This window comes from Tetrao urogallus, assembly GCF_951394365.1.
Source record: "Tetrao urogallus genome assembly, chromosome: Z".
NCBI classification, from domain to species: Eukaryota; Metazoa; Chordata; class Aves; order Galliformes; family Phasianidae; genus Tetrao; species Tetrao urogallus.
In genome coordinates, this window is record NC_136816.1 from 49,394,762 (window position 1) to 49,420,911 (window position 26,150).

Sequence of the window (26,150 nt, forward strand, 5' to 3'; positions counted from 1 at the left end):
TTTTACACTGACCTAGCTTAACCTGCTCCCATTCAAAACTTGAGCAGAAGGCACTTTGTTTCTGAAAAGTAACAGTAAGGTACAGAGCATTCACGTAAGTGAATTTGGCTTCTCTCCACAAATTCCAAAAGATTTATTTGAAAGGCCACATTTCTTATTGAAAATCTAACATTTCCTCCGTAGCACTCTTGCAGACAGATCAGAATTACTGCAAGGGTGGTCAGTGACTGTATTAAATCATGCAAGGGCTTCAAAGGCTTATTTATTTGCCGCCATTGCACTTCACATGTTACTCCTAAAGAAGAAGAGTTGGTGTTGCTTCAAGGAAGGAATGATCCAGCTCTGACCTGCTAGAACCAGTTGGAAGATTTCTGTCTCCCCACATATGAGAGGAGTTCTGTTTGTAGCTCTTTGAAATCTAGCATGAGAGTTAAGCAGAACTACTGTGAAAACCTGATTATGGGACCTTCACGCTTTGCTTTCAAGACCAAGAAAAGTTTTAAGAAAATATTAATTACAATTACTGACCTGTCAGAACCCTTGAGGTATGTGACGTAGCAGATCTTAGCATACAACTAATTCTTTGGCACTTTTCAAGTATCACTTGAAAAGGGAAATATGAATCTGAATTGTTCCATTGGAATTTTGGTTCAAAAATTTGGAATTCTGAACATTTGAACATTTCAAAGTTCATTTGAAATTCATGGTTCAAAAACCACAAATTTTGAATTGCTCAGAGAAACTACAGGCAAAGTAATAGCATCAGCTGTGCCACTGGGGAGGAGAGGATCCCAAGAAAAGAACACTGACATTTGAATTAGAAAGAGTGATACTCCTGCTCTGAAGAACACTATGCTCAACAGCAATACATCATTCAGAATGTTGAAAATTCCAGTGGTTTTGTCACTAATTCATATAGTTATAGCATTTTCATCTACTTGAGAACTTCAGCTAGAAGGCAAAAGCACTGAAAGTTTGCTGTGTGCTGCCATATGCCTTAGCTCTCCAAAATACACACTGGTACTGAAATATGTACTCGCGGCTGTGTGCCTATGGCATGCCTGTAAATGAACTCTGTACCTTCACAGCCATGTTCTTTTCAGATTTTTTATGTCTGCATGAACAACTGTTTTCTTCTTACATGTTTCTAGAAGGGTCTACTGAAGCATTACCACAAGCATACTTGTGCTACGTTAAGCTTTAACTTGTGTAGGTTCAGTTTTGCAGTAGTGGTCCTTTAGTCTTTACTGTTTTGCCCCTTTTCTCCCTGATGTAGTGATGGCTCATTAACTCTAACTGAAGCAGCGGAATACAGAGCAACAGAAGTCTTTCTCTACATGCATTCTTCAGGTGAAGACCACCTAATATTGGCTGATGGATGCCTACCTGTGAGGACAAAGAGGGTGAAGGAGATGCTGGAGTAGAGGCCGAGGTCATGAAGAACAGGTTTAGATTCAGGTAATGCTCATGGCTGCAGAGAATTCTCAGGAACTCCAGTCTCATGGAAATCAGGGTGGAAAGAGAATTCAGCTTGTTTGAGAGCTAGAGAAACAAATGAAAGTAAGTGCCTTGTTACTGGTATTTGCTATTTAAATTATCATGCAGCGAAATATCCTGCATCCTGTTTCCTGAAATAGAATCAGTCAATTTAAAAAATATAGCCAGATATCCGAGCATGCCTTAAAATGCTCCATGGTTCCCTGCACCTAGCTGTTTTCCATCCATTAGTTGCTCTTTGTTTGGCAGTGGTATTGTCTTTTCTCCTCTATGGCTCACTTGCCAGCTTCCCAAGAAAGAATCAATACAATACAATAATATTGCATAACACTGGGATTATAAACAAACAAAACTTTGCTGAGTCTGCGGCAAATTCACTGAAAGTCAGGTTAGTGAACACAGAACAAGTAGTCTTGTGATCTCCCTTCACAATAACACTGACATTAACATTAATAGGGTTTTGCACATACTATAGGAAATGATGGTAGCAGATACCTTTGAATTCTCCTATGTACCATTAGGTGACAGCTTTGCTTGTTTTCAATGAAAAGCCACAACAGGTATATTGGCTCACAAGAAAGAAGGAAAGCTTTCCATCTTGAATACAACAATTATTTCATGCTAGAGCCTCGCAAACATAATTTATTTTTAATTTTTGGAGGCTTGTAAAGTAGTAAGACAAAGGTGGATCATTTTGATCAAACACCCCAAATCTAAATACTGGCTACAACAGCAGTATTTTGTGAGAGTGCAAAAGCTCTTTAATCTGTGATGTGCAGACTTTGAGGATCCAAAGACTGACGCTAAGAGACATAAAAAAGAAAGGCAAGAAAAGTGTCTCTACGGATGCTCTGCAGTGCAGTGTAAGGTATGGCATTTCTAAAAAAACCCTAACCTCCACTCAAATTATTTTCTGCAGACCACAGACCAAAAGAGGTGTAAAGTCTCTGTATATGCAGAAGGAAATAAGCTATTTACCTTACTCTTTAACACAACTCAGAGGATCTTGATGGATAAATGAATCAAAGAGAACAGAATACAAGACTGGCCATAAGCCCAATACAATCCCAATCATGCATAATGCCTACCTGATTACAGTAATGTTTGATGAGATTAAACACAAATCCTCGGTCCATTAAAGAAAGAAGATCATACAGGAAAAATGCCAGGCTGATGTTAATTTTTTCTGCTTGTTCACTTTCCTTAAAACAAACAAACAAATAAATCAATAAAAATGGGGAGGGGGGTAAAATTGCACTTACAATTTATAAAACTCACATTAAAGTGAAGAACTTCTTAGTATCACTTAGAACAAAAAAATAGTGTAGGGGACAGTTTCCAGAAATGTGGAACAGAGAGGACAAGACTGTTTAACTTCTCTAATTTACATGATCTTGTTAAAATTATGTGTATTATTTCAACAGTCACTGCTTTTGGAGAAGAAATGGAACAGGAGAATGAAAGAAATGGAACAGGAGAATGACCAAGCTTATCTTTGCAAATCTTTGTGCAGATAACAACTGAAATCAAATTTGAGAGCTTTTCTGAACTTCCTGTGGGCTCCAAACTTTTATATGCCCCTCTCCCCTGCCCTCCACTTCTAACACTATTGAAAATTGTTTAGGCGTTCAACATAAAATACTGTGTTCAGATATTAGTCTTAGATTAGATTTAATATTATTAAAAATCTGCCCTAGCTCTATTGATGGAATGCCAACTGTTTCATTTACAAATTCCATAATATCAGATAAAAATATCAGTATGACAAATCTGTGGGCAACTAAACTCCTTTGTATTTACAAACGGTCTGATTACTAGAGACACACAAAGAACTCCAAGAATCCTCTAAAAGAAGGCTATTTCAGACATACCAAATCAAACTATAACAGCTTGACAATATCATGTCCTTGACCAAGAAGAATTTGTGGATGTGCCTGAGGGGTCTGCACACCCCTCAGAGCTCTCAGGTGATTTCGCTCAAGACAGACAAGGGAGATGATTGATAAAAATGCTATCGGTGTCTCTGGAAAAGTGAGAGCAGGTGTGCAGCACCTCAGGGTATTTATGACTTCATTTTTGATTCTTCAACCTTTTTGTTGCTATAGCCATTCAAGAATATATTTATACACGTACAGAATATAGAATCCATATAGAATCTATGATCTAGAATTTACATAGCAAAGTAATTTTCTGCTGTGCTGAAAAAAAAAACAACCAGCTTTCCACCAGCTTACAGAGTAGTCTACAGTAGGCCAGTAGCTGCAGAACCTCAGGACAATGTTACATGATCAACCATGTATTGAAACATACAGAATATTACTTTGTGGATTTAAAACGTAGACAGGTGTCACATCCTGCTGTTCTGTACAACTAGTCAATGACCTTAATTCTGAAAACACTGCAGCAGAATTTTCACACATAGTTAGACTCTACCTACTCACTCCATCAAAATTGAATTGAATTAACAGCCCATAAAAACCTGTACATTTGTCATGAAGAAGGCATAAAATATTAATCTCTTAGCAAAACCTACAGATCTGTTAAAACATTTTTAATGTAGCACATTTTTTTCACACAATATATTCACTCTTGTGAAAATTTCTATGGAAATGTTTTCTGTGCATGTGGACATCACAGAAGCATCTTTTCTTCATCAAACGATGAAGAAAAGGATGAAGCTTTAGAAACAACTTTTTGGTTGACAGTAATGGTGACTTCTGCCATTTCTTGTCCTCATTTGTCTGGTTGTGGCTCTTCAACAGTTTCAGTTTTCTGACACAACACCTAGCCACAGGTGGAGAATTGGACTAAGAGCCATGCTGACTGAGCAGTGATTGGGCAGGTCAGCTCTCCAGCCCAGCTACCCTATGACAGAACACACTGCCCTGCATGTGCAGTGCCTCTGGCAGCCCTGGGGTATGGAAATAATGCTGGCTGCAACAGCATAGGTGCAGACATATAAACTGCCTTTATTTTATGTTCTAGGGAATAGCAAAAGTGACATCAGTTAACTGATGTTGAAATATAAATTACATTTCATAATATTTTCAGCTTTATAATCATTTCATTTATGCCAATGAAACTTGTTAAAATATGCTAGGAGAAAGAATTACATATGGTTTAGTGTTTATCTCTTGTCTTTGAGTTTCATGTGGCCAGTATGTCTTCAGAGAGATCTGGGGTTAAGTATCTCATGGTTGTGTTTTGCAGGAAGAACACTGACTTTGCAGTCATGGAAGTCAAATGTAGGGAAAAATGCTGTGCAGTAGGAGTGAGTGTAATAGGAGAAGGAGATTAAAGGAATATGCTACACATGGGTGCAGCCTGATGCCCTAGCCAATCTGACATAAGGCAGCACAGCTACTGAAAGACAGAGTTCAGTCTTTCCTATCTCAGAGAAAGGTAATTCCCTCTCACATGTGCCTTCCTCTGAATAAAAACAAACTGTCTGCTAAGAAGGCACAGGACTATCCCTTACAGTCGCAGCTCTCACTTATGATCTCTGCAACACTATAGCGTCAGTTTTAGTCTAATTCCAGTGATGCTCCTGAAAGTACAATGGAATTAAAAAAAGCTCAGTGTGATGTGGTGTGAACAGTGAGAATCCACAGTGCTTTTTTTTCGTGCTTTTACCTTCTGGGGTTTGACTAGAAGTGCAGCAATCTCAGAAGTAACCACGTTAACTATAGTGGTAATATCATCTTTGAAACGGTCAGAGAACCGGCTTCTTCGTACATTGTCTTGCTTCTCTATACTGTGAACATACTGAGCCATGCTCTTTATCTGCAAAGCAATAAAGAAAAAAGAGAAAAATATCAAAGTGGAGATAAAACTCTTCTCCATGTTAGTCCATGGAATAAGAGTTCCCACCTGTTTTTCCCCCAACACAGTCACTCTCACCTTTCTTAGAGTCCCTTGATAAATCCTACCTTTATTGGCAAAGACACCAGAGAGCCTAGGGCTTGAACACAGGTAGTTCTTTCATGTTCATATTGTGGCTCAGTTCACCCTCACCCCATCCTTGCTGCTTGTACCTTCTGTTCTTTCTGATGACATTCAGGGGAGGACATTTCTGGAATTAATTCCTACTCCTTGATCTCCTGTGTTGCGTATCTGCTTCCAGTGGAAACCAGTACGTCAACAAAACTTGCAGTGACATCAGTCACCTCAGGGCTCTGTGACACTGACCTTGGGTAGCCTTGCTACTGCACATGTTATTAACAAAGGGGAAGAAATAGGAGCTGAAAAGGAGGGAACGGCTCACTTTGACATCTGTCACCCAGACTTCTGCAAGCTATGGACCACTGTGCAGATAGCTGATGCAGGATTTAACTGTCACAGGCTCTCAGTAAGAAATGGGGGTGAATATACAGAATCTTTCAGTTTTGCTTCCATTATCTGGAACCTATCACAGTGGGGTTAGTTAGCTGAAGACTAAATTATAGTCCAACAAAATCTGTGTTTGCATTTCACCATCAACTTGCCACAAAACATCACTGATAAATCTTACCAGGAGCTCAAAGAAGAACCAGGCATATTTGAAGACAGCCTCTCTCACCATACCCGTGCTGACCACCATCTGCAGTGCCAGCTCCTCATGGAAATGCTAAATAATAAACACAGAGTGTTCAGAAATAGTCTTTCACCCAACACATCTTTCATTTTCAACCAATTCCCAGCACTTGCATCTTCGACAGCCCCCATAAAGGAGAGTGAACAGCTAGACAGGAACACCTTGTAGGAAAAAAGTGGATCTGACAAAAATGACACATAAGGAATAGCACTATGGGCTTTAGGACTCATTCTGCTGTGGATCCAGAACCCTGAATACCTGAGCTGGAAAACGCCATTGGTCTATCCTCAGATTATTGGCTGTATGCCTGACAGTGAACAGATACATGCTCCTCCTGAGAGCTTCTGCTTAGCACATTTGTGTTTTTGAGAGAACGCACAAGATTATTTCTGTGGTGGGAGAGAAGGCCACGGCAACAATCACAGCGGAGTTTGCAAGAAGTGTGTAGTTAGAGACTATACTCTTTGCAGTGATGTGCAACCACAAGACTCCTAGTCCCAGTGACCTAAACTTTGAGAAAACTCAAATCTGGACTAACCACATATTGTAAAATCTATTCTCTGTTCCTGATACAAACAATAAAGCCAGTGAAATCTCTAAGCCTATTCAAATTCAATAGGACACACAAATCTAGCCAAGATTTAGATTGGGTATAAACCCTTATGTTTTTTGGCCTAACTCAAATCAATAAACAGAAATAAGAAGTGCCTCTTAACTGCAACATGGATTCTAGACTGCCCACTGTAGATTTTCTCTCCCGTTTCTTCATCCAAAGCCTCCTCAATGCCAAGCACAAGATACAGCTCTGGAGGAGTTAACTATCTGCTATGATATGTTTTACATTGTTAAAAAGCTATTTGGGAATACAGACTCAGAATAAAGAGGAATGAATTGATTCATTCACGCTACACGCTACAAAAAAGGGAAAAGTAAAATATTTCATACAGAAGAAAGAAATGGTAAATATATCTGAATGCAATTTACTGCAACATGTAAAGACAGGCATCCAGAGCGAAACAGCAGTGAAAAAAACATAGAGGTCTTAGTACACTGAGAAAGAGAGCAAAGGAAGGATACAAGCAGGCTGCTACTTGTCTAAATCTGCCCCAGAAAAAGAATCTAAACATTTCAGAGCAGAGTCAGAAATGTTTGGGCAATATTGATCCATAGATTTAACATTCCATCACAAACTCCCTGTTCAATAAAACTGGTTGTTATTTCATTCTCCCTCTCCTCATTTCATGCTAATTACAAGAACTGCTCGTGGAGGCTCTAGGTTCTGTTACTCTATCACTCTCACACTCAGTAGTAGGCTACCTTTTTACTGGATGGTCTTGGGTTTGCACATACACCTGGCGTGTCATTTGTTCCTTCAATGTAAAACGACATCCGACTGGAGCTGTGATCTGCAGGCTGGAGAATGGCCAGAAGAAATACACACACACATTAATGCATTGCCTAAGCTAATTAACAGATTAAAAATCAAATCAGCGTTTTCTTGGAAGGTAAATACAGATGTTCACCTGTATAGGAACTGCTGAGTCATGGCCTGAACCTCTGATTGATAACCCGAGGGAGCACTGAGTCAGCCACAGGAGCACAGGTGAAGGCAATTTGCCTGTGCTGCTGGAAGGGCTGGAGCCTGGCTCCACCTCTCCTAGACCCATTTAAGAGCTGGCTACCACTAGGGAAGCATCTCTTTCTGGAGATCCTTCCTTTGGAGTTTTACAGCGAGCTCAGGTCATGGATAAGCTTTCTATTTGTTCTCTTTTGTATAATAACCTGCTTAGCCAACCTCTCTGGTATATCCCTTAATTATAACATCTATACATTCATTGATTATACATCACCCAAACATTTTTTATGTGTCTTTCTCTCCCCTCCGCACCCCTTCAATTCCCTTCCCCAGAGGAGGCCAAAGACCACCTGAATTTGGCAGATGCAGGAGACCACAAATGCCAACGCTGCCATCGTGTGCCCGATTTTAGCACCACAGCTGTGTTTTGGAAACTAAAATTCACCCTTTCAAGGTAACAGTCATTAGGGTTTATTAGGTAGTTCTATGTCCTAAATTAACTAGTATCTGCAATTATTTCATTAAAAGTGATACCAATTAAAAGACAGTGAAATGTCATTAGTTGCCTAAGCATTATACATTTTTAATATATCAGTGTGATAAAGCTGTAGTACCAAATGTTCTAATTATGTATTAATTTGAAAAAAAACAAAACAAACAAACAGAATCCCACCCTGAGATATTTTCTGTTTTTTCTTTTTTCATTTTCTTAGGACACACTATACCAGAAATTCACGAAGATACTAAGTTCAAATCTACATCATTAAAAATTGCTATGGGTGAATATGTATACAAAGAAATGGAACAGACTGGCAAATTCTGTGCACCTTACTAGCTCTGGTTTAATTTAGGAAATTAAACCATCTGATAATTCAATGGCGGAAAAAAAAAACCCAAAACCTCAAAATGTTTCTGAAAATAACTTGCTTGAGAAGCAGTATTCCATGTACATAACACAGAAAAAGGAAAGAACGCATGGTTCTGAGATGCTGATGAGATCTGTCTGGGTTGCAGCTCAGAGCAGCCTCCTTGCACAGGGGTAAAATCCTGCATCTCCTACATCAGGAGAGGCTCCTGCTGATTTTGCTCCTGCTAAGGTTTTGTTTTCCTCAGTGAGTTGAACATAGCCATCCCCAAAAAGCTCTCAGAAGAACTCAGGGTGATGCACACCAGCAAGTACTTGATGCCCCAGCAGGAAACAAAATTCTGCTTCCTAGTTCTTCCTGTCCTATCTGCAATTTGTTGGTGACAAATGTGTTCTGGATAACAAAGAGGAAGTTTGTGTTTCACTCTGTGGCTGAGTTTATTATCTGCAAAGACTTTTATACAGAATCTTCACAGCATCTGTACTATAGACAGTATCAAATCACAGGATTGCTGTTATGTATGTTGCCTAATTGTTATTTTTTAAAGTTGGAAGTAATTTACCACTAAGCAGGCTCTGTGAGTAAAAAATAGCAATAAAAAGAATGAGAAGTAACCAGAATACATTATCAATGTATTTTAGAAAATCTATTTCCTTCCCGAGAATTCTTCACCCTTTTTAGAAAGCAAGCCTGTTCCCACTGTAGACAGTGGCAACCTCTTCTGATACTGATTCTGTGACAGCTAGATCAGCTCCCTCTGAATGCTTTAGGAAATAATGCAAAAAGAACTTAGGTCTCAGGATGAACAGGAGACTGGGGCACCTTGAATAAGGAAATCCTTCCTGGAGTGCCTAAACCTGAAACTCAGTCAGAGATGTTACCTCTTATTTTCTTCACTGAAAAATACATCAGAATTTAGCAAAGAGAATGTAACTTGCACATGCCAAATTAGACAGAGTGAATGTTTCTGGTGATACATACACTGTATTCACAAGAAGCAAGTCCAGCCTTCAAAGAAAAAACTTGGCTTCCTAGACCTGGTTTTGGCTCATACACATCTCAGATACTTGACTTCCTCCTCTTACCTTGGACGACATGATGTTTTTGACCTCTTCATCAGCAGCTGACTGTGTAACCGTGATGTCAGGATTGCTGCAGCTTATCACTCGGCTCTGCAGGAGTTTACTCCCGACGGACACTGCAGAAGTGCGCCCAAATGTGTAATAACGAGACTCCGTCAGAGCAGCACTGCCCCCTGCACCTGCCCACGGGGAGATGTTTGAACTAAGACTGAAGGACATAGTAATATGAGAGAAACATGAGATTCGAGCCGGCTCTGCTCAGTGCTGCACAGCATCAGCAGCATGAAAAGCACGGAGCTTACAGAAATCTCATCGCCAGCTGCTCTGTTAAATTACACAGGCAATGAATAACAAGGTACAGATGTTTTGGGATTCTGCAGCAGACAAGCTGACAATGCTTGCAGTAGTGGAAGACTGAGGGCTTTCTCAACAGTAGCACTGCTGCAGTAGCTCTTTCTTCCCCTATCAACTCTTTTCAGTCTGCTGTAGATTAAGACAAGATTCATGTGCTGAAGCAGTGCTACGTTTGAAAGCTACGCAGTCTGTATACAAGAAGTTCTGATTTGCTTTTTTGAAGGCCAGTTGTCTGTGACTCAGAAGCACCATGATGAGTAGTGTGTATAAAAAGATTTTTTTTGCAATTACTGCAATGATATTACCTAGTTTTGGCACTTCTTTTTGGGGGTCTGGCAGGCGAAACACATAGTAGACATATGATGCCAGGAGGCAGTTCCTCCCGTGCTGATCTTTGCTCAGGTCTTTGCTGTTATGGAGACTGTTCACTATTGCAACCACAGATTCAAAGGCAAACTGTGAAAAGTTGGCTGTGAAACAAAAGGCAAAAATTAGTCTCAGCCCTGAAGGAAATAACATAATTAGATCATGGCATTCCTTTTAACAATAACTAATTTGTACATGCTTTAAATCACTCCTTAACAGATTAATAGCTGCAGAAAGCAACAGTCACACTAGGCCAAAAACCTATCTTCAGTAGACTCACTTTCAACCCAATCACTACTATTTCACCACTTGCTGCTATGTAAGAGCAGACCCTTACTGTTCATGACAATTTCTAGCAGCCTTCAGGTACTTCCTAAAAATATATATAAAATGTATTTTTATATAATATATATATAAAAATATATAATTTATATATGATACATAATTATATATATTTATATAAAAATACAATTTATATAGAATATATAGAATATATATTTAAAGGGCAATAATGTTGATTCTTCTCCAGCTGACAGAAACATACAAGCTACCATGCTCTTCTTCTAATATTTTAGTGGATGACGAATATTGGCAACCAAAATTAGGAAATCAGCTGCACCGCTGTCTTCAAGTATGCCTTTCTTCCACATTTAACATAGATAATGGGCAGTTGACAGCTTCAGTAACAGAAAAACACCAGTGTGCATGACTACATCCTGTTTTTGTCCACCCAATTCTGGCTAAAGATATTTGGGAAAATGAAATGCCGTCATCAATATTAGCTGTTATTTAGCTGCTGCTTTCCTCACAAAGCAGTTAAACCACCATCCTGCTTCTGACTTGTATCTCCAGATAAGTAACTATTAAGATTTAAAGCACTTCTGAAAGGGAGTCTCAGGGCTTTATTTGTGCAGGGAAGAGAAGCACAAACAATTTCATCAAATCTGATTAAACTGTGCAATGAAACTGTGTCCAGAGAAGCCCAGCTACTTCTGTACTACCCAAAGAGTAAATATGACCCTGGACATCTGGCAAACTTTTCCACATCTCTAGTTTGCTTGTGGTACCAAGGAAAATAAGCAAAGGATCATTAGATACCTGTCTGGCCAGCTATGACCATAGGCTGTACAGCCAGCTGGAAAAGTTTATCTAGTACCAGATGTAAAAATAAAACAAGAGGTTCCAGCCGTGAAGAATTCAAACAGATAATGCTGAGTTTCAGTTCGTGTTCCAGTGTAGCTTCAGTGATCTTCTGGTCCATTAGTCGAATGGGAAAGGTCGCTTGACTTTCCAGAGAATGGCACAGAGTGAAGAACTTCTCCAAGTGATTGTCCTGCAGATATGGTGCACTCACAGTTAACAAAGCTGATATAATTCAGCCTGCTACTTGATAAGCAAAGCTTTATTCCCATCTGATGGGGAGAGAAAATACTTATACGCTCCTGGCTTACAGAGGCAGATAGCTCTAGAGACCAACTTCTAAGTCAGTTGCCACAATGTTCTGTTTGTTCCTTTTCAGCTGGCTCAGATTCAGATTGTGGTTAAATCAGATTAAAAGCAGAAAAGGTGAAGTCTGCAGTAAATTATACCGTTTATTCTTTCTGATAAAACTCTGAGGTCTAGACCTCACATCAGAGGTCTATAGTCTTTTTATTATTATACTTACTAAGGTCTTTTCCAACCTGAGCAATTCCGTGATTCTATAGTCCCTATATGCCACCTGCATCTAAGAGTCTCATTTCCAGATACATGCAAGTTATGTGTCTTATAAATATGTCCTATTTGTATGTAAAAAGTATGCTATCAGAGTTAACCAGAACAAGATGATGTAGGAGACAATGTGAAATACAGTGGAACAAAATAAAGCTGTGGTGCTTCAGACCCCAGTAAAAGTGGAAAGCCTTCAACTTTCTACTACATTTAAGTTATCAGAATCTTAGATCTCGAAGTTTCCATTCAGCATTAAGTTAGCATCCCTACCCGTGGCAGCTGAGCTGCCATCCGTGTGGAGTGTTTTGGCAGCCTAGCTGGCCCTGAAGGGAGGGGAGATGCTGTGCTTTCCTTCAGCTGTTGGACACATTGTTTGAACCAGCCTCAGAGAACAGAACACACACACTGCAGAAACTGGCACTGTGCCCTACCAGTGTTCTTCATATCAGATCTCTGTTGAGCTGAGAGGAAACCAGGCTCCTTATTGTTTGATTTGATTTGCTGCTCAGAGTGCTTATTTGTGCACTCACATCAGTGGATTTAATTCACTGAAAATAATCAAGTTCTTTCTACAGCTGTAAGACAGCAGGAACTTTTCATTTGTTTTCAAACCTGTGGGGGCTTTAACATCTCCAGTTCACAAATTTCCTCGGTCAAAATGGGCATATGAATCCCCTTTGAAATGAAACTACAGTTGCATATTGCTTTTCGTGCATTACCTGGGTATGAACAGATGAAACAGCTTGCACTTCAATATTGAAAACACCTTTGTGTCCTTCAACCCATTTGATAGGTGGTGTCTGTGATGGAACTTTCTGTGATAGAAGAGAATTGCAGGAATCACTGTCTTTTAATGATATAACAGAAAGCCTGTTTACATGGGTCTCAAATATCTTAAGGCTGTTCACTTTACTTTAGGCATCTAATTCAGTGCAGCACAGAGGACCATATAGCTAGGTGTATTTATTCTCATAAGCCAGATGAAGAGAATTTCATTCCTTAAAGAGGGAAATTTGGAGCACTTCAGCTGGATGCCCAGAACAGACAGTGTGAATTTGCATTTTCTGTGGTTAGAAGTCCACAGCCAATGCATGCCAAGGGCACTCCTTGGTGACATGGTACAGTTTCAAAGACAGAGGCAGTTTTCTACTCGCCATATCAGCTCAGAGGGCAGCCTCCTGCTCTAGTAGCAGCACCTGAATCCATGTATCCTCCCTCTCCCACACTGCCACAAAAAACAAGCAACTCATCTTGCGAAAGAAAGCAAATTATGAACTTGACAAAATCTAAACAAACGTATCACTGGTTAGACAATTCACAAGGATTTTTGAATTAGTAACTTTAAAAGACACAATTTAACAAAACATAATAGCACCAATTAAAGTAATAACAACACTTTTCTCTAGAGCTTTACCCTTTTAAAGCACAGAAAGGGGCAATTGCCCAAAAACAGACAGCTACGTTGGATTGTAAAATACTCATGATGTTCTACGCTGCAAAAACATTGTCTTTTCATCATTTTCTTTGTTACCTCAGGAGAGTGAATTGAATAGTGGAATGGCAGCTTATCCAATGCAACAGGAAGACAATAATGTCCTGTTTGAAGACGATCATTTAACAGAATTGGCAGCCACTGAAACAAATGAAGAGAAAATGCAGCAATATTCATGACTATATATGATTAGAGCTATTTATCTAATCTGTTATGTATAGTCAACAGAACAAGAAATGAGATATTGACCTGAGTTTCTCTGCTCCAATCCATTAAACAGTAATTTGTTTGCATTTTAAATTCACTGATAGCTACTGTAGAAAAATGTACAAGACTGCTTTACAGACAAACTCTTCTGAAAACAGAGAGCTTTTCATGCGTGACACATGTTTTTCTAATAAATCCTATCAGAAGGATTTAATAGGTCCCATGCTTTTATTTGAAAAATAACTTATCCTGAATAGATTGGTATTTGGCTTTTTTTTTTTTTTAATCCCACCCCTGGAGGTGTTCAAGGCCAGGCTGGATGGGGCCCTGAGAAGCCTGATCTGGAGCTAGCAACCCATGGTAGGAGGCTGGAACTGGGTGATCTTTAAGATTTCTTCCAACCCAAGTCATTTTATAGTTTTGTGAAGTAAATCAAGCTCAAGTTTTGAACTTGAAGAGTTCAAGTTTTGCTATGGACAAATTGAACATTTTGGTCACTGCCACCCTGAAGATTAAGGCCATCAGAACTCTGCGATGACATCTGGACATACTTTGCTCCTGTTTAGGTCTGAAAGAGGCTGTGGAGTAGCACAGGGCAGATACACGTCATGTTTAGATGAGTAGGCATTTGTGGCATCTATCCACAAAAGAAAGCCTGCTTGAGAGGACTAACAGTACTGGAATCAAAAGCATACAAACCTCATAGCACAAACACACGGATAGTATTTGTATGGTTCCATGGTTCAGCAGCACTAGAACTTTTTCACATCTTAAGTATTATTATCATCTGTGCTTTCTTCTTATTCTAAAATCTCTCCAGATAAAAATATTTAAAGAAAAATTATGCTATGCTACAATATGTGTTTCTCAAGCTAAAACATGCTAGTTTCAACATGAAGATAAATGAGTTTAAATAACTGAATTCTAGTATCTAGATATTTTCATGGCTTTTGATTTTAAAAAGGGTAAACAACAGTTTTTATGTAAGCAATATACCATAAAAAGCTTAATTCAAAATAGTATATTGGATGTCACCTCATGTATGAATGTGTTAGATAACAGTAAATAACAGTTAATTACCTTTTTTCTTTTCAGCAAATAAAATCCAACAATTAAGAATTCTACAATAAGGCATTGTTGTTGCAAATATGTAGGTGTATACTTAATTTCTGTGCTTTGGGTAAATTCACCAACTTCAAAGATGCTTACCAATGTAAAATTATAAAACTAAGATGTAACAACACAAGCTGCATATGAATTTATAGTGTCTGTACATTTAACATGCATGAGCACGCCCTGCAGTATTTGCAGGACAGCCTTGTTATGATGTATTACCATAACCAGAAAGGGAATGCATGGCAAAATCCTTGATAAGCAAAGAGTTTATCTGCATGGGATACATATCCACACACCTAGCCTCTCTTCTCCCCTCCCTGCCCCATGCATGCACACATTTGTATCACTTACTGAATATCCAATGAGAGTTTCCACAGATGCTCCTTGCTTTGGCTGGCAGCTGATATGATAGAACGTGAACAATAGATGGTGTTTCTCAGTGAGTTTTGCTGGCAGTTTTATTTTCACTTCTTCATAAAAGTCAGGAGACCTGTTTAAAAAAATGCCATGCATATTTCAGAGCAGAAGGCATATTTGTCAGCAGGCTCCCAGATGCTATGGTTATAAGAACTGTATAGATCCTAAAAACAGCCTTGAGATAAGTCATACAAGTGAAATATATGTATCTCTGTGGACACTGTTGTGATCTATCTACAGTTTTGAATAAGGAAGAATTTGATGCAAAGTGTATAAGCCAGAATATCTCAGTATCATCCACCTCCTTACTTTTAAAACCATTCAATTTTAATTTGTGGTTTCAGCATAGTTACTGTATAAAACCTATATCTTGAGTTTGCATTCATAAGAGAGAGCCCCTTCAATTCTTTTGGATCTGTGAATCTGTAGATCAAAGTGAATGTTTTTACAAAGCTGATACTTCCTGCTCCTGTTCCTTCATCTTCAGACAGGGAATACCCTTGACTACTCTTTAAAGAGCTCAAAACAAGAAAAGCAGCAGTCACTTATGCAAATGCATGCAGTAATCCAAATTAGATATTGACAAATACTCAGAAAACGTAGAATTTTAAAATAGCGTATTACCATAATTCTTTGAGTAACTAATATTGGTTGAGAATTACGTAAAAATGTCATGCTTAATACATCTCAATTTATAAGAATAACAACAATGCTTACTTGTTATGATATGTGATAGCTGTATATGTCTCTTGCACAAATTCTGGACCTGAAGATTTTCCAAAAATTACCTGCATTAATAAATGAAAGTGAATACAGTCAGATCTAAAACATTTGTTATCATTCTATGTCAATTTTAAGACAGCATATAAGGGTGGATAATGATCCTTCAATTTGATCTTAGCATGATGACACAGAAGTGTTATTAGTTGGCATCTTCCTCACACAACATGCAACACAAAACACCAGGAAGATGGATCAGAGGCATCTTACATTACGTTCTCCAGTAATGCAAAAGTTAGAAACTTCAGGAATGCAGTTGTGGTAAGTCTCCTGTGGATTATCATATTGGTTTTAATAACATTCTAAGTGATGAATTAAATTTTTTTGAGAAGTTTATTTTTCACTTCTATCCTGTTTACATAGGGTGAGATTCACCCCACCCTACCTTAAAGATCCACAGCTCTTTTATATTCAGTAAAATATGACTCACTTTAGCCTCCCTGAAAGGGTGCTGGAATGCTGTAACTTTAAAGGATCTCAGAGAGATGAACTGAGATAAGGGAATCTGCACAGCAGAAACTGGTATGTATTGAGGTGAAACCCACACTTACAGTGCACAGTGATGCCAGATAAACTGCCATTACCCCAAGCATTCATCAAAACCTAACAGTGACATGAGCAGAGTGTAAAATAAACAAAACAGCCACTTAGCATTACATAAAACGTAAGTGTTATATTCATATAGCACAGCATCAGCTCTGGAAGAAAATATGACCTAGGAAAACATTGAGCTGATGCTCTGATTTCAGTTCCAGAGTGCATCTGAGGTAAGGAACGTGCCACTGTAAAGTGCGCACTGTGCAGCGTCAGCGCATTCAATAAGGTCAGCCAGGTGTCAGTCCTCAAGACAACAAATTCTTGGGGTAAAGTTCTTCCAAGTAGCATTTCAACTCATTATTATTTTTAACACAACTAAAACCACAAAAGGTGCTACCTCAATCTCATTCTCAAAAATCCACTGACATACTCTGAAAATTTCCCCAAAAACGCAAGCTGAAGCTGATGCCTACAGGGCTAGAACTACAGGGCTGAAGCCTGCAGGCTTTCATAAGCTTTCTGATGTCAGTCTCATAAGGTCCCCCTAGAAACTGTGGCAATGTGGAGCAAATAGTAAGCTGTCTCTTCAAAAGGTTCCTCAGGACAGCACCTGAGCAACATTTTCCTACAAGTGGTCAGCATTTATTACCGGCATTGCACAGGATGGGTCTTCACCACACATAAACTGGATCTTGATGGTAATGTTTCTTGCAGAAGCTGGTCGGTTAGCAAAATTGAGCCTTTGGGGGTAAACATAGAGGAGATTTCTGGAAGAAAGAGAAATAAGAAAAAGCAGCTAAGTAACAAGGCTTTCAAAATGAAGTGCACTAATTAGCTTCTTGCTAATGTCTGTCCCTGTTCTTCAGTATCATCCAGACAGTTGAAGCTTCGGGAAAACTCTTTTACCCAAGTCCTCTTGTTGTGACATAAAACATCCTGTGTTGAGGGTTTCTCATATGGTAAATGCATATGAGAGGGCAGTCTTCCTAGCTCTCATTTTTTCAGACATATGTAAAATGAAATAATATATTTGCTTGATGTAATGAAAAGCAGAAGCCTCTCAAGAAAGCAGCTCCTTTCTCAGCCACAAAGAGTCAGGTTTTGAAAGCACTATGGAATTACTCAGAGGTGATAAAAACAGGCAAACCAGGAAATGAACCCACCAATATACAATCCTAGGTTATAGCTTGCATTTCTAGATTATGTAAATTGAAAAGCAGTGTTGATGATTAAATGTAAACAAGAAATTTTAACCTGTAACTCTAGAAGCCACCTAGAAATGAGTCTCTGGACACATTTTATTAGTAATTCTTTAAAATACATCGTACTTTGCCATTTTCTGGCTATTTAGTAGCTTCTATAGATGGGTAAACCATTAAGCTAAAAAAGAACCTTTAATTTTTGTGGCGCACAGATGGTCTTCTGAGTTCAACCCTCAATCTGACATAACAGTGCAAATGTAAATACAAAGATTTTTCTACAGTGAAGACTGTGGCAGGTCTGAGATTTCAGCTAGATCCAGCTTGTACACGTTCTGGAATTATGTCTATTTAGTGTGTCTCTTGTTATCCTGCTCCGGTATAAGATTCTCATTCTTTGTATTCATAGCATAAGAAATAAGATGAATGTTGGTGGAACCTTGTTGGCTTCCAATGAGAAACAATAACAGGTATTCACAGACTTTCATCTTTGCTTTTTGTCCAGCAGTCAGAAACTACACACAAAATTAACCTGTCCTTATCACAGTACATTGTCAGCACCATTGTGGAGCAGTTTTGGAGAACACTGTCATTAAATCAGATGGTCTGTCTTCCTTTTGTTGCATTCCAAGACGCAGAAAATTGGTTGGTACTCCTTATTGCCGTGTGTCAAAAAGTGACAGTGATCTTCAGTTGCACAGCACCAGCCACTCTACCAACCAACACATGCTATGTGAGGCATGGCATGTCTTAGCAAACAGATCAGTATGTAACTTGCCTTTCCTCCTGTTCAGCACAGTACTCCTGCCTGCAACACTAACGCACTTTCTTCCCTAATCATCTTAAGTGCACTTTCAGCTCTGCCAAATTCTCTCCAAGATAATATTAGGAAAATCTAAGTGAAAGTGAGAAATATATCAGTAACCTCCACTGAATTATGTTAAGGGGAATGACATATTAAAGGAAGGATATTATCAATATTACGTCTGTCAGAGATGAAGAAATACTTATAGGGGATGCTGCATAATCCAGCCATTGCTTCATTAATCTGCAGCCCAGCAGAAGATGTCACAAATCTCCATAATGCCCCTGAGCACCGATTTTTACATTTACATCTGACTTGAGATGAAAGATATGCAAAATCACAGAGAGGTCTTTGCTGACTACACAACCAAAGAAGCTTTCCAGTGAGCACTGTGCAGAAGAGGTAAAGCTTGTGCTATTTATGCTCAAGCGGTTTTAGGGACCTTTCTTACATGCGTATTAAACCCATCAATGCTGAGGAAGAACAGAAGTAAACCCTGATTCTGAGTATCAGGCAGCAATGAAAGTGATGAAAAGCAGGAAGCTGGGGAGATGATCAAAAGAGTTTCTTCACACTGCACTAAGGACAGGCATACACAGCAGATCTTTTGGTGACTAGAGTGCTTCTTCCTGCCAGCAACAGTTCCGTCCAACAGCCTGAGAGCCTAAACATTTCCATGCAGCGGTTAGCACTGCCCTCAGGATGTGGTGAGCCCCAGGAAGCCACATGTTCCTCTTCAGGCTCAGTGCTGAGAGGAAGTCCTCAAGCAACGTGCCACAGCAGCTGCTGTCAGTGATTAATGCTGGTGTGACTGTACTTCTCCTCTCACTCCCTCTACAGAAAGTACCTCCAGATGCAGGCAGATGTGTTCACAAGAAGCAATAGACACATTCAGGAGTCAATATGGGTCTACAAACGCCACGACAGAACATCCAATATCAATCCAACAGGACAGATACACTGTAACAGTGTTCTAGGGGAAGCACTAAAGCAGCCTGTTTCTCTGGATCTGAGGCTGACCCAGCACAAGGACTGTGAGGTAAAAGGCTACTTCAGCGCAAGAAAACCAAGGCTCCGCATAGGACACCGTGAAACAGTTCTCATTTTAATTTGCTGATTTTTCTACTCTTTGATAGAGACTTAGCAGTGATGATTTGATCACCTCCTATGGCCAAAGCAACGGGGACCAATATTCTGCCGAAACAAAATCTATGCACAGTCTTCAAGACTGTTATCTTTCTGACTGAACATTGCTGTCTGTAATTACTGGCTGTGTAATATGTGTGTAACGTAATGAAATCCTTTTCCTTGCTAAGTTACGCAATATACAAAGTTTCACAAGTGCATCTCAAATTTCTGAACAATATTAGATGTGTTCACTGATGACTATAGTAAGAAAACCATGAATAACAAAAGCCAAATTAGGAGCAATCAGTCATCACTGATAAAAACTACAAATTGTTTATGAGCATAGATATACTACTTAAGAAATTGGAAACAAAAACTGATACATCTATTAGTCATTACTTTCAATCTTTGATGATTCCTCTGTTTCTACTCTTTTGAGAGAGAGATCTTCAGAAAAATGGTAAATCACAAATACTTTATCAAAATTGCTGATTTTTCCATGCACTGACTAGAATAAACGGCATGACGAGAGAATTTCAACGTTATTTTCAAAAGGATGTGTCTATACCATATATTCTAAAACTTTGTAAAATTTTCTTCTAGTTTGGATAAGTTTGAATGATTTTTCTCATGTGCTAAAATTAAGCATTAAAAAGATAGTGGCCAGACTACATTACATTTTAGGTGAGAGTAATTGTTCAATTCATCCATTATCACTGACACGAAAACCTTAACAAATATTCTACTAAATTTTCAGAGCAAAAAAATTTTCCCAGATAAACTGAGTGGTAGGTCAGCTCATAAAATCCAGTTCCTGAAGTTTCAAATCACATCACATTATTATAGAAAATTAGTTCTTTCTTAATTTAAACGTTATCAAGAGCTCAGAGTCAATTCTGACTAAAATCTTAGCACTATTCTCTCCAGAACTCATGTTCAATCTGTGTATGTAATTGAAGAGGCTCATCGTTACTTCAAACATCAAATATTACAAAAAAGTAGTCAACAGCATAATGTATGTGAAAACCAAAACCACAGACAAATAACTGAGATGTTATGCACCACAAAAAGAACCCACAAAATAATCTATTACCCATCACAATAGTTTTCTGCTGTATAAATGCAGGAAACCTTTTGACCCACAACTGTCTACTTCACATTACCTGTTTCAGAAGTTAAAACCTAAAAACTTTTCCAGTATTAAATTCAAGAGGACTAGATCTCCTTTTCATGACTTTTGCAGCCTTCTGCCATAACTGAACCTACTGTGAGATAATACTCTCAATTCCTTAACCAGTCCTAGTATTGCTAAATCCTGAGTTGTCATACTGTTAAAGGAGACAAATGAGTGCATATTCATTAGGTATTGACTATTGCAATATTAAGCACAGAAGAGAGAAAAAGAGAGAAAGAAGGACAGAAAGAAAGAAAAGTAAACTAGGTTTCTGCATCTCTTTTAAACATCCAGGCAACAAACTAAAAGTAGATGTTACATTAGTATTTGTCTGGACATGTGCAGAGGTATTACTATGCCAACAAAATCTTACCAGACTGTATCTTTAAAAGTTTTCATTGTTTTGTTATTCAAATACACTTATATAAATAAATCTCTCCTACATTCAAAGTAACATTTTAATTTAAAAAATACACGTATATTGACTTTACTAATTTCGGATTCTTTTAGTATCTGAATCCATAGCACTGGATCAGTCCACATTCCCTAACAACACTTCTTCTGGCATGACTGTGTTTATTGGGTGCCAAAAGCATCTCAGAAAGAGCCATGTTACTCTAGCTTGTAGTAAAAGGTTTCAGTGCTGCTGCACAAACGCAGTTGCTACTTCCTGCAATCACGAAGTCCTTCTCTCACAAGGTTTGCAAAGCTGACTCATCTGTCTTACTGGGGATCTACGGCTAGATATCAACAATATTTGCTGATGACTCCCCTTTCTAACTGCAAATACAGCTGTAGTGACAAAGCTGTTGAAACAAAATCTAGCACTTCCACATTCATTCATCACTTTCCCACCGTATCTAAAAGACTGTCTTTGGGGTTGGATGGGGTATTAACAACAAAACTTTACAGTTTGCAGCACAATACTATTTTTGTCACGTCAGTTGTGTTATGTTATCATCACTGATTCATTAATTACAGTGAAGATTACGGTAAACATGCTATATTGATCTTCTCTTCATTACCACTACCTGTACAGGACAGTTCCTCTTTCGTTTCCACATTTTCTACTTAGAGTGAAATTCAAAACAGAGCCCAAAAACCTTGAAGAGGCTCAGCATGTTGGGTGTGAAGTCTTGGAAAAAGAGTGTAGCTGTTGAGCTACAGCAAGCATTTCTTCATATGTAGGGGTATTTATCCAACACAGACACCTACCAACTGGAGGATAGTGTGGAGACACATTAACTTGCTTCAGGAGATGCACAGATTAAACATGGTAGCTTTGTTATTCAAGATGTGTAGCTGTAGGACTTTACTCTTGTCAAAATTAAAGAGAGACTCAAACTCCTTTCTAGATCAGCAATTTAAAGTGGTTGCAAATGCTTTTTGTTTTCAAAAGCAAATCTTCATACACTACCAGGCAACCTGGAGTTGACAAGTGCTTCACCTTACTGAGGCCTAATAATGGAAAGGGAAGTTAAAATCTGGCCATTTTTTTTTTTCCATTAAAGAAAAAAAAAAAAAATTGACTTCATTTACATTTGTACTTTCAATTGTATAAAAACTACTGCTTTTTTTTCACGCTTTCACTAAGGAAATGGGCACAGTATCCACATGATTTTATATATTTATGTCAAGCCAACAAGAGCTGCTAGGTTGTGAACATTTTAAAAATATTCTGTGTGGAACAGGATAACTACATAACTAAATAGAACATCCAGTGGGTATCTTACCTTCTAACAGCTAACAAGAGTAAATCAGTCTAAAACATAGTCGTTAGCAATTTTCTCAGCTTTTATTAAAAAAAAAAAAAGTCAAACCACAACTGCCTTTGAAAATGGTTCTTAAGCATTAAAAAAAGAATAATAATCTTACCTGTAAATAGTATGGGGTACATACACTTCTCTAATTGGGAATTCCAAAATCTCTTTGTGAGGACGACTACGATTTTCTGGGAAGGGCTTCACTGGTAGTAATTCCGGTGTCAGACAGTAACCAAGGTTCTCTGGAGCTGGAGAGATCTCCAGTTTAAGCGTTCCTTTAAAAAAAACACAAAATGTTACCAAAGAATACAAAAAATAACTAATGTATAATAAATCACAACTGAAAACAGTATGTGAGGTTACACAATAACACTACGTAAGTAAGAAATGGATATTTGGATTGAAAGCTGCATGAGAATAAAACATGCATGTAGGAGGATACACAAGTTTATTTGGAAGCTGAATAAAAGAGAAAAGGATGGTGTATAGCAGAGTTGTCTCTCCATCTCCACTAGGATTCTGCTGTGTTAATCTATGACAAGTAGACACCATCCAACAGAAAATCCAGACTAGCTGTGGACAACATTTGCATAGTTAATACTGATAATCCTGCCATGAGTATAATCAAACTTTCAATTTCAACTTTAAGTTTTGGAAAGCAAAAACTATTTTGGAAACCTGTATTTGTCATTTCTGACAATTATCTACAAAGGCAAAAGAAGCTTTACACTGAGTTTCTGTTTTTTGGGGGTTCCTCTACAATCCAGAAGATCTCAAGATGTAATTTATCTGAAAAAGTAAAAAGCAGCTTGTCAAGTGTTTGAGCATAGCCAAATACTGATCCAAATTCAAGGTGAAATATGTAGGCATTTTAGTCTTCTTCTGTAACATATGACTCATTGGAAAACACTGCAGAGAAAACCTCTGTCTTCAAACAGCTTGAATGATCATGAAATACATCCAGCAGACACACTATAAGTTAGAAAAAAAAGCAAATCACTGCGGAATATCAAGCTCAACACAAATCTCAATACTTAACTGGGGATGCTGGGAAGGTTCCACAATAGTTTAAAACACAATTTTATTCTATTTTGGGGTTGAAACTTACAAAATGGTTTAAAGGAGAAAAGTACATATATACTATTCCATCTTAAATGAATTGTGTACCTGGTAAAGTCTTAATTCGTCTCTGCAAGGAAGATGATCTTTTGAAATCAGCTAAAAATTTGAAGAGATCTTCATCACTAAGCCTGTCTCCTTCCTAACAGGAGAAAGACAAAAATCATTATCTTTATAGCAATACTACATAACAAAAGGCTGTCCAAGAAGGTTGTGGGTGCCCCATCCCTGGAGGCATTTAAGGCCAGGCTGGATGTGGCTCCGAGTATCCTGGCCTACTGGTTGACCACTGTGCACATAGCAGGGGGGTTGAAAGCAGATGGTGTTTGAGTTCCCTTTCCACCCAGGCCATTCTATGATTCAGTGATTACCTTGAAACATGCAAACAAGGTAAGTTACTGTCAACAGCAATTATCCTCTGAATCCCCACTAACATCACTGTATAATTTTTCCCAACACAGTTCACACAACACATATGAAAAATGTCTTAGGCAGTCAGAAACAAAGAGCATCCTATACCTGTTTAAAGAAGGTACTGTGGGTCAGGGAGACAGTTTTGAAGTTTGACACTGGATAACTGTCCTCAGTGCTGAGACTTCTCTCAGAGAGTCTTCTTGCTTGTAATAGTGTTGCCCTCTTCTCACTAGTTGATCCTTTCCCTTCAAAGAGAAATTAAATAAAATACCAACTTGTTTTGTGCTACTTCAGTACCAAGACTATAAGGTTATGCTAGAAATCCACAAGTTCCCAGTAATATCAGAGGACAGAGACCAGTACCTACAACCAATAAGCTTTTATCTGTATTTCCCACTAGCCGTATTTCAGACTATGTGAAATAATGGAATGCTATGATACATCTAGTGAGAGTGACATTATTTCTGCTGCAGAGCACAGGCTTATTCATATTTCTAGTTAGTGGGTTACAAAGCACATTGATCAGTGTTGGATGCAGCTTGAAAACATCTCTTGTACACTACAGAAATTAAGAAGATTAATATTTTATTTCCCCTTTATTGCATAGGGATTCCAGATAGTAAAGGCCAGTTCAACTAAAATAGAACCTAGAACTGAAGAATATTTAGAATACATAAAAATACATATGCAGAGGTGAAATAGTGAGAATATTAACTTTTACTTGTAGGACTAAAAAGGAAAGCTGAGAAGATATGAATTTGAATCTGTCATTTGTTCTTGAGGACAAAAATGAATGAAATTGCTTACTAAGCACAGAACCACTAAAGAGTTGCTTTTTGTTAGTCAGAAAACTTAGACAAGTACCATTCAAACCTTCAGCCTCAGATACTTCTCGCTCAAGTGTGGAAACGTTGAAGAAATTAGTTAGACTTATGGGAATCCAGGCAAATGGCATTCTGTATTTCCCTAGTCGTTGACAAAAGCATTCAGCTTGGGCTTTCAGTTTTTCAATCTTTTCTTTTGTCTAAGACAAAGAAAATAATGAATGTTTTAAAAGCAATCAGTTATTCTAACTTCATTTTAAAGAAAAAAGGGAAATTATTTATTTATTTACAGTTTAGTAAATTATTTGTATTCTTATCTCTGATATCTTCCTGTTACACCACTGTCAGCACCATAGATGTTCTGATCTGTAAATTCAGTTCCCATTTCAACTAGTTCATTTTTGTTACTGAAAAGGAGAATGCAGATCTTTTTGCAGTGACCCTTGTGCCCAGCATGAGTAATCATCATAAAATGAGCAAGTTCCATCTCCTTCATCAGATACAGAAATAATATTCTGATGAATGTGAGAAACATGGGATTTTAGGAAACATCATCATTCTGCTCGAGGGAAGGTAAATGACAATTAATTCCTCAAACAAAGATCATGTTATTTACAGATGTCTGCACTGAACTGGACATACACACCCCACAACAGGTTGCCTGATCAGATCAGCAGGAAGCCTTTGAGGTACAAATATTCATGCTATCTTCACTGCACTGTCATCTCCTTTACTTACCTATAGATACGTTATGGCTCAAGATGTTGGAATCAGTACTGATTTCCAAAGTGACTAGGAACAAAAAGCACACCTTGTCTTCTTTTGAATTCTTCATGTCAACGACAGACATCAAATTGCTTGCCCTATGGATTGATCAATTGACTTTCTTCCCATTGTTCTTTGGGTTCTGTCCCATTCCAAAAGATTTTCTCTTTCCCTGTTTCCCTTTGCACGCATGTTTTGATCCAAACACTTTTCATGGTTGTTTTCCTTACCTTGCCAGCTTCATTTTCTTTAAGAACCATGTAAGGTTCTGCACAATCTCCAATTTCTCCTTGCTGAAGCACTTTTTCTATCTACAAAAAGCAGTAAAATAAGATGCTCATAAAGAAAAAAAATCACTCCAAACTTAACACATTACTTCTCTAGCA

General features: G+C 38.3%; 1 protein-coding gene across 1 annotated transcript in view; it reads right to left on the reverse strand.

The window, feature by feature from the left end:
• DOCK8 (dedicator of cytokinesis 8) overlaps positions 1 to 26,150 on the reverse strand; it is a gene marked incomplete at both ends in the record, with an annotated part of 80,316 nt that overhangs the window by 25,494 nt on the left and 28,672 nt on the right. Inside the window, 18 exons of the mRNA XM_079548342.1 lie at positions 1,387 to 1,542; positions 2,586 to 2,699; positions 5,131 to 5,280; positions 6,008 to 6,103; positions 7,388 to 7,483; positions 9,598 to 9,773; positions 10,254 to 10,418; positions 11,413 to 11,647; positions 12,744 to 12,839; positions 13,556 to 13,657; positions 15,191 to 15,329; positions 15,974 to 16,044; positions 17,223 to 17,340; positions 22,755 to 22,917; positions 23,810 to 23,903; positions 24,281 to 24,420; positions 25,040 to 25,199; positions 25,995 to 26,075. Coding sequence (XP_079404468.1) covers positions 1,387 to 1,542; positions 2,586 to 2,699; positions 5,131 to 5,280; positions 6,008 to 6,103; positions 7,388 to 7,483; positions 9,598 to 9,773; positions 10,254 to 10,418; positions 11,413 to 11,647; positions 12,744 to 12,839; positions 13,556 to 13,657; positions 15,191 to 15,329; positions 15,974 to 16,044; positions 17,223 to 17,340; positions 22,755 to 22,917; positions 23,810 to 23,903; positions 24,281 to 24,420; positions 25,040 to 25,199; positions 25,995 to 26,075 — 2,352 coding nt within the window. The remainder of the gene's footprint in view (positions 1 to 1,386; positions 1,543 to 2,585; positions 2,700 to 5,130; positions 5,281 to 6,007; positions 6,104 to 7,387; positions 7,484 to 9,597; positions 9,774 to 10,253; positions 10,419 to 11,412; positions 11,648 to 12,743; positions 12,840 to 13,555; positions 13,658 to 15,190; positions 15,330 to 15,973; positions 16,045 to 17,222; positions 17,341 to 22,754; positions 22,918 to 23,809; positions 23,904 to 24,280; positions 24,421 to 25,039; positions 25,200 to 25,994; positions 26,076 to 26,150) is intronic.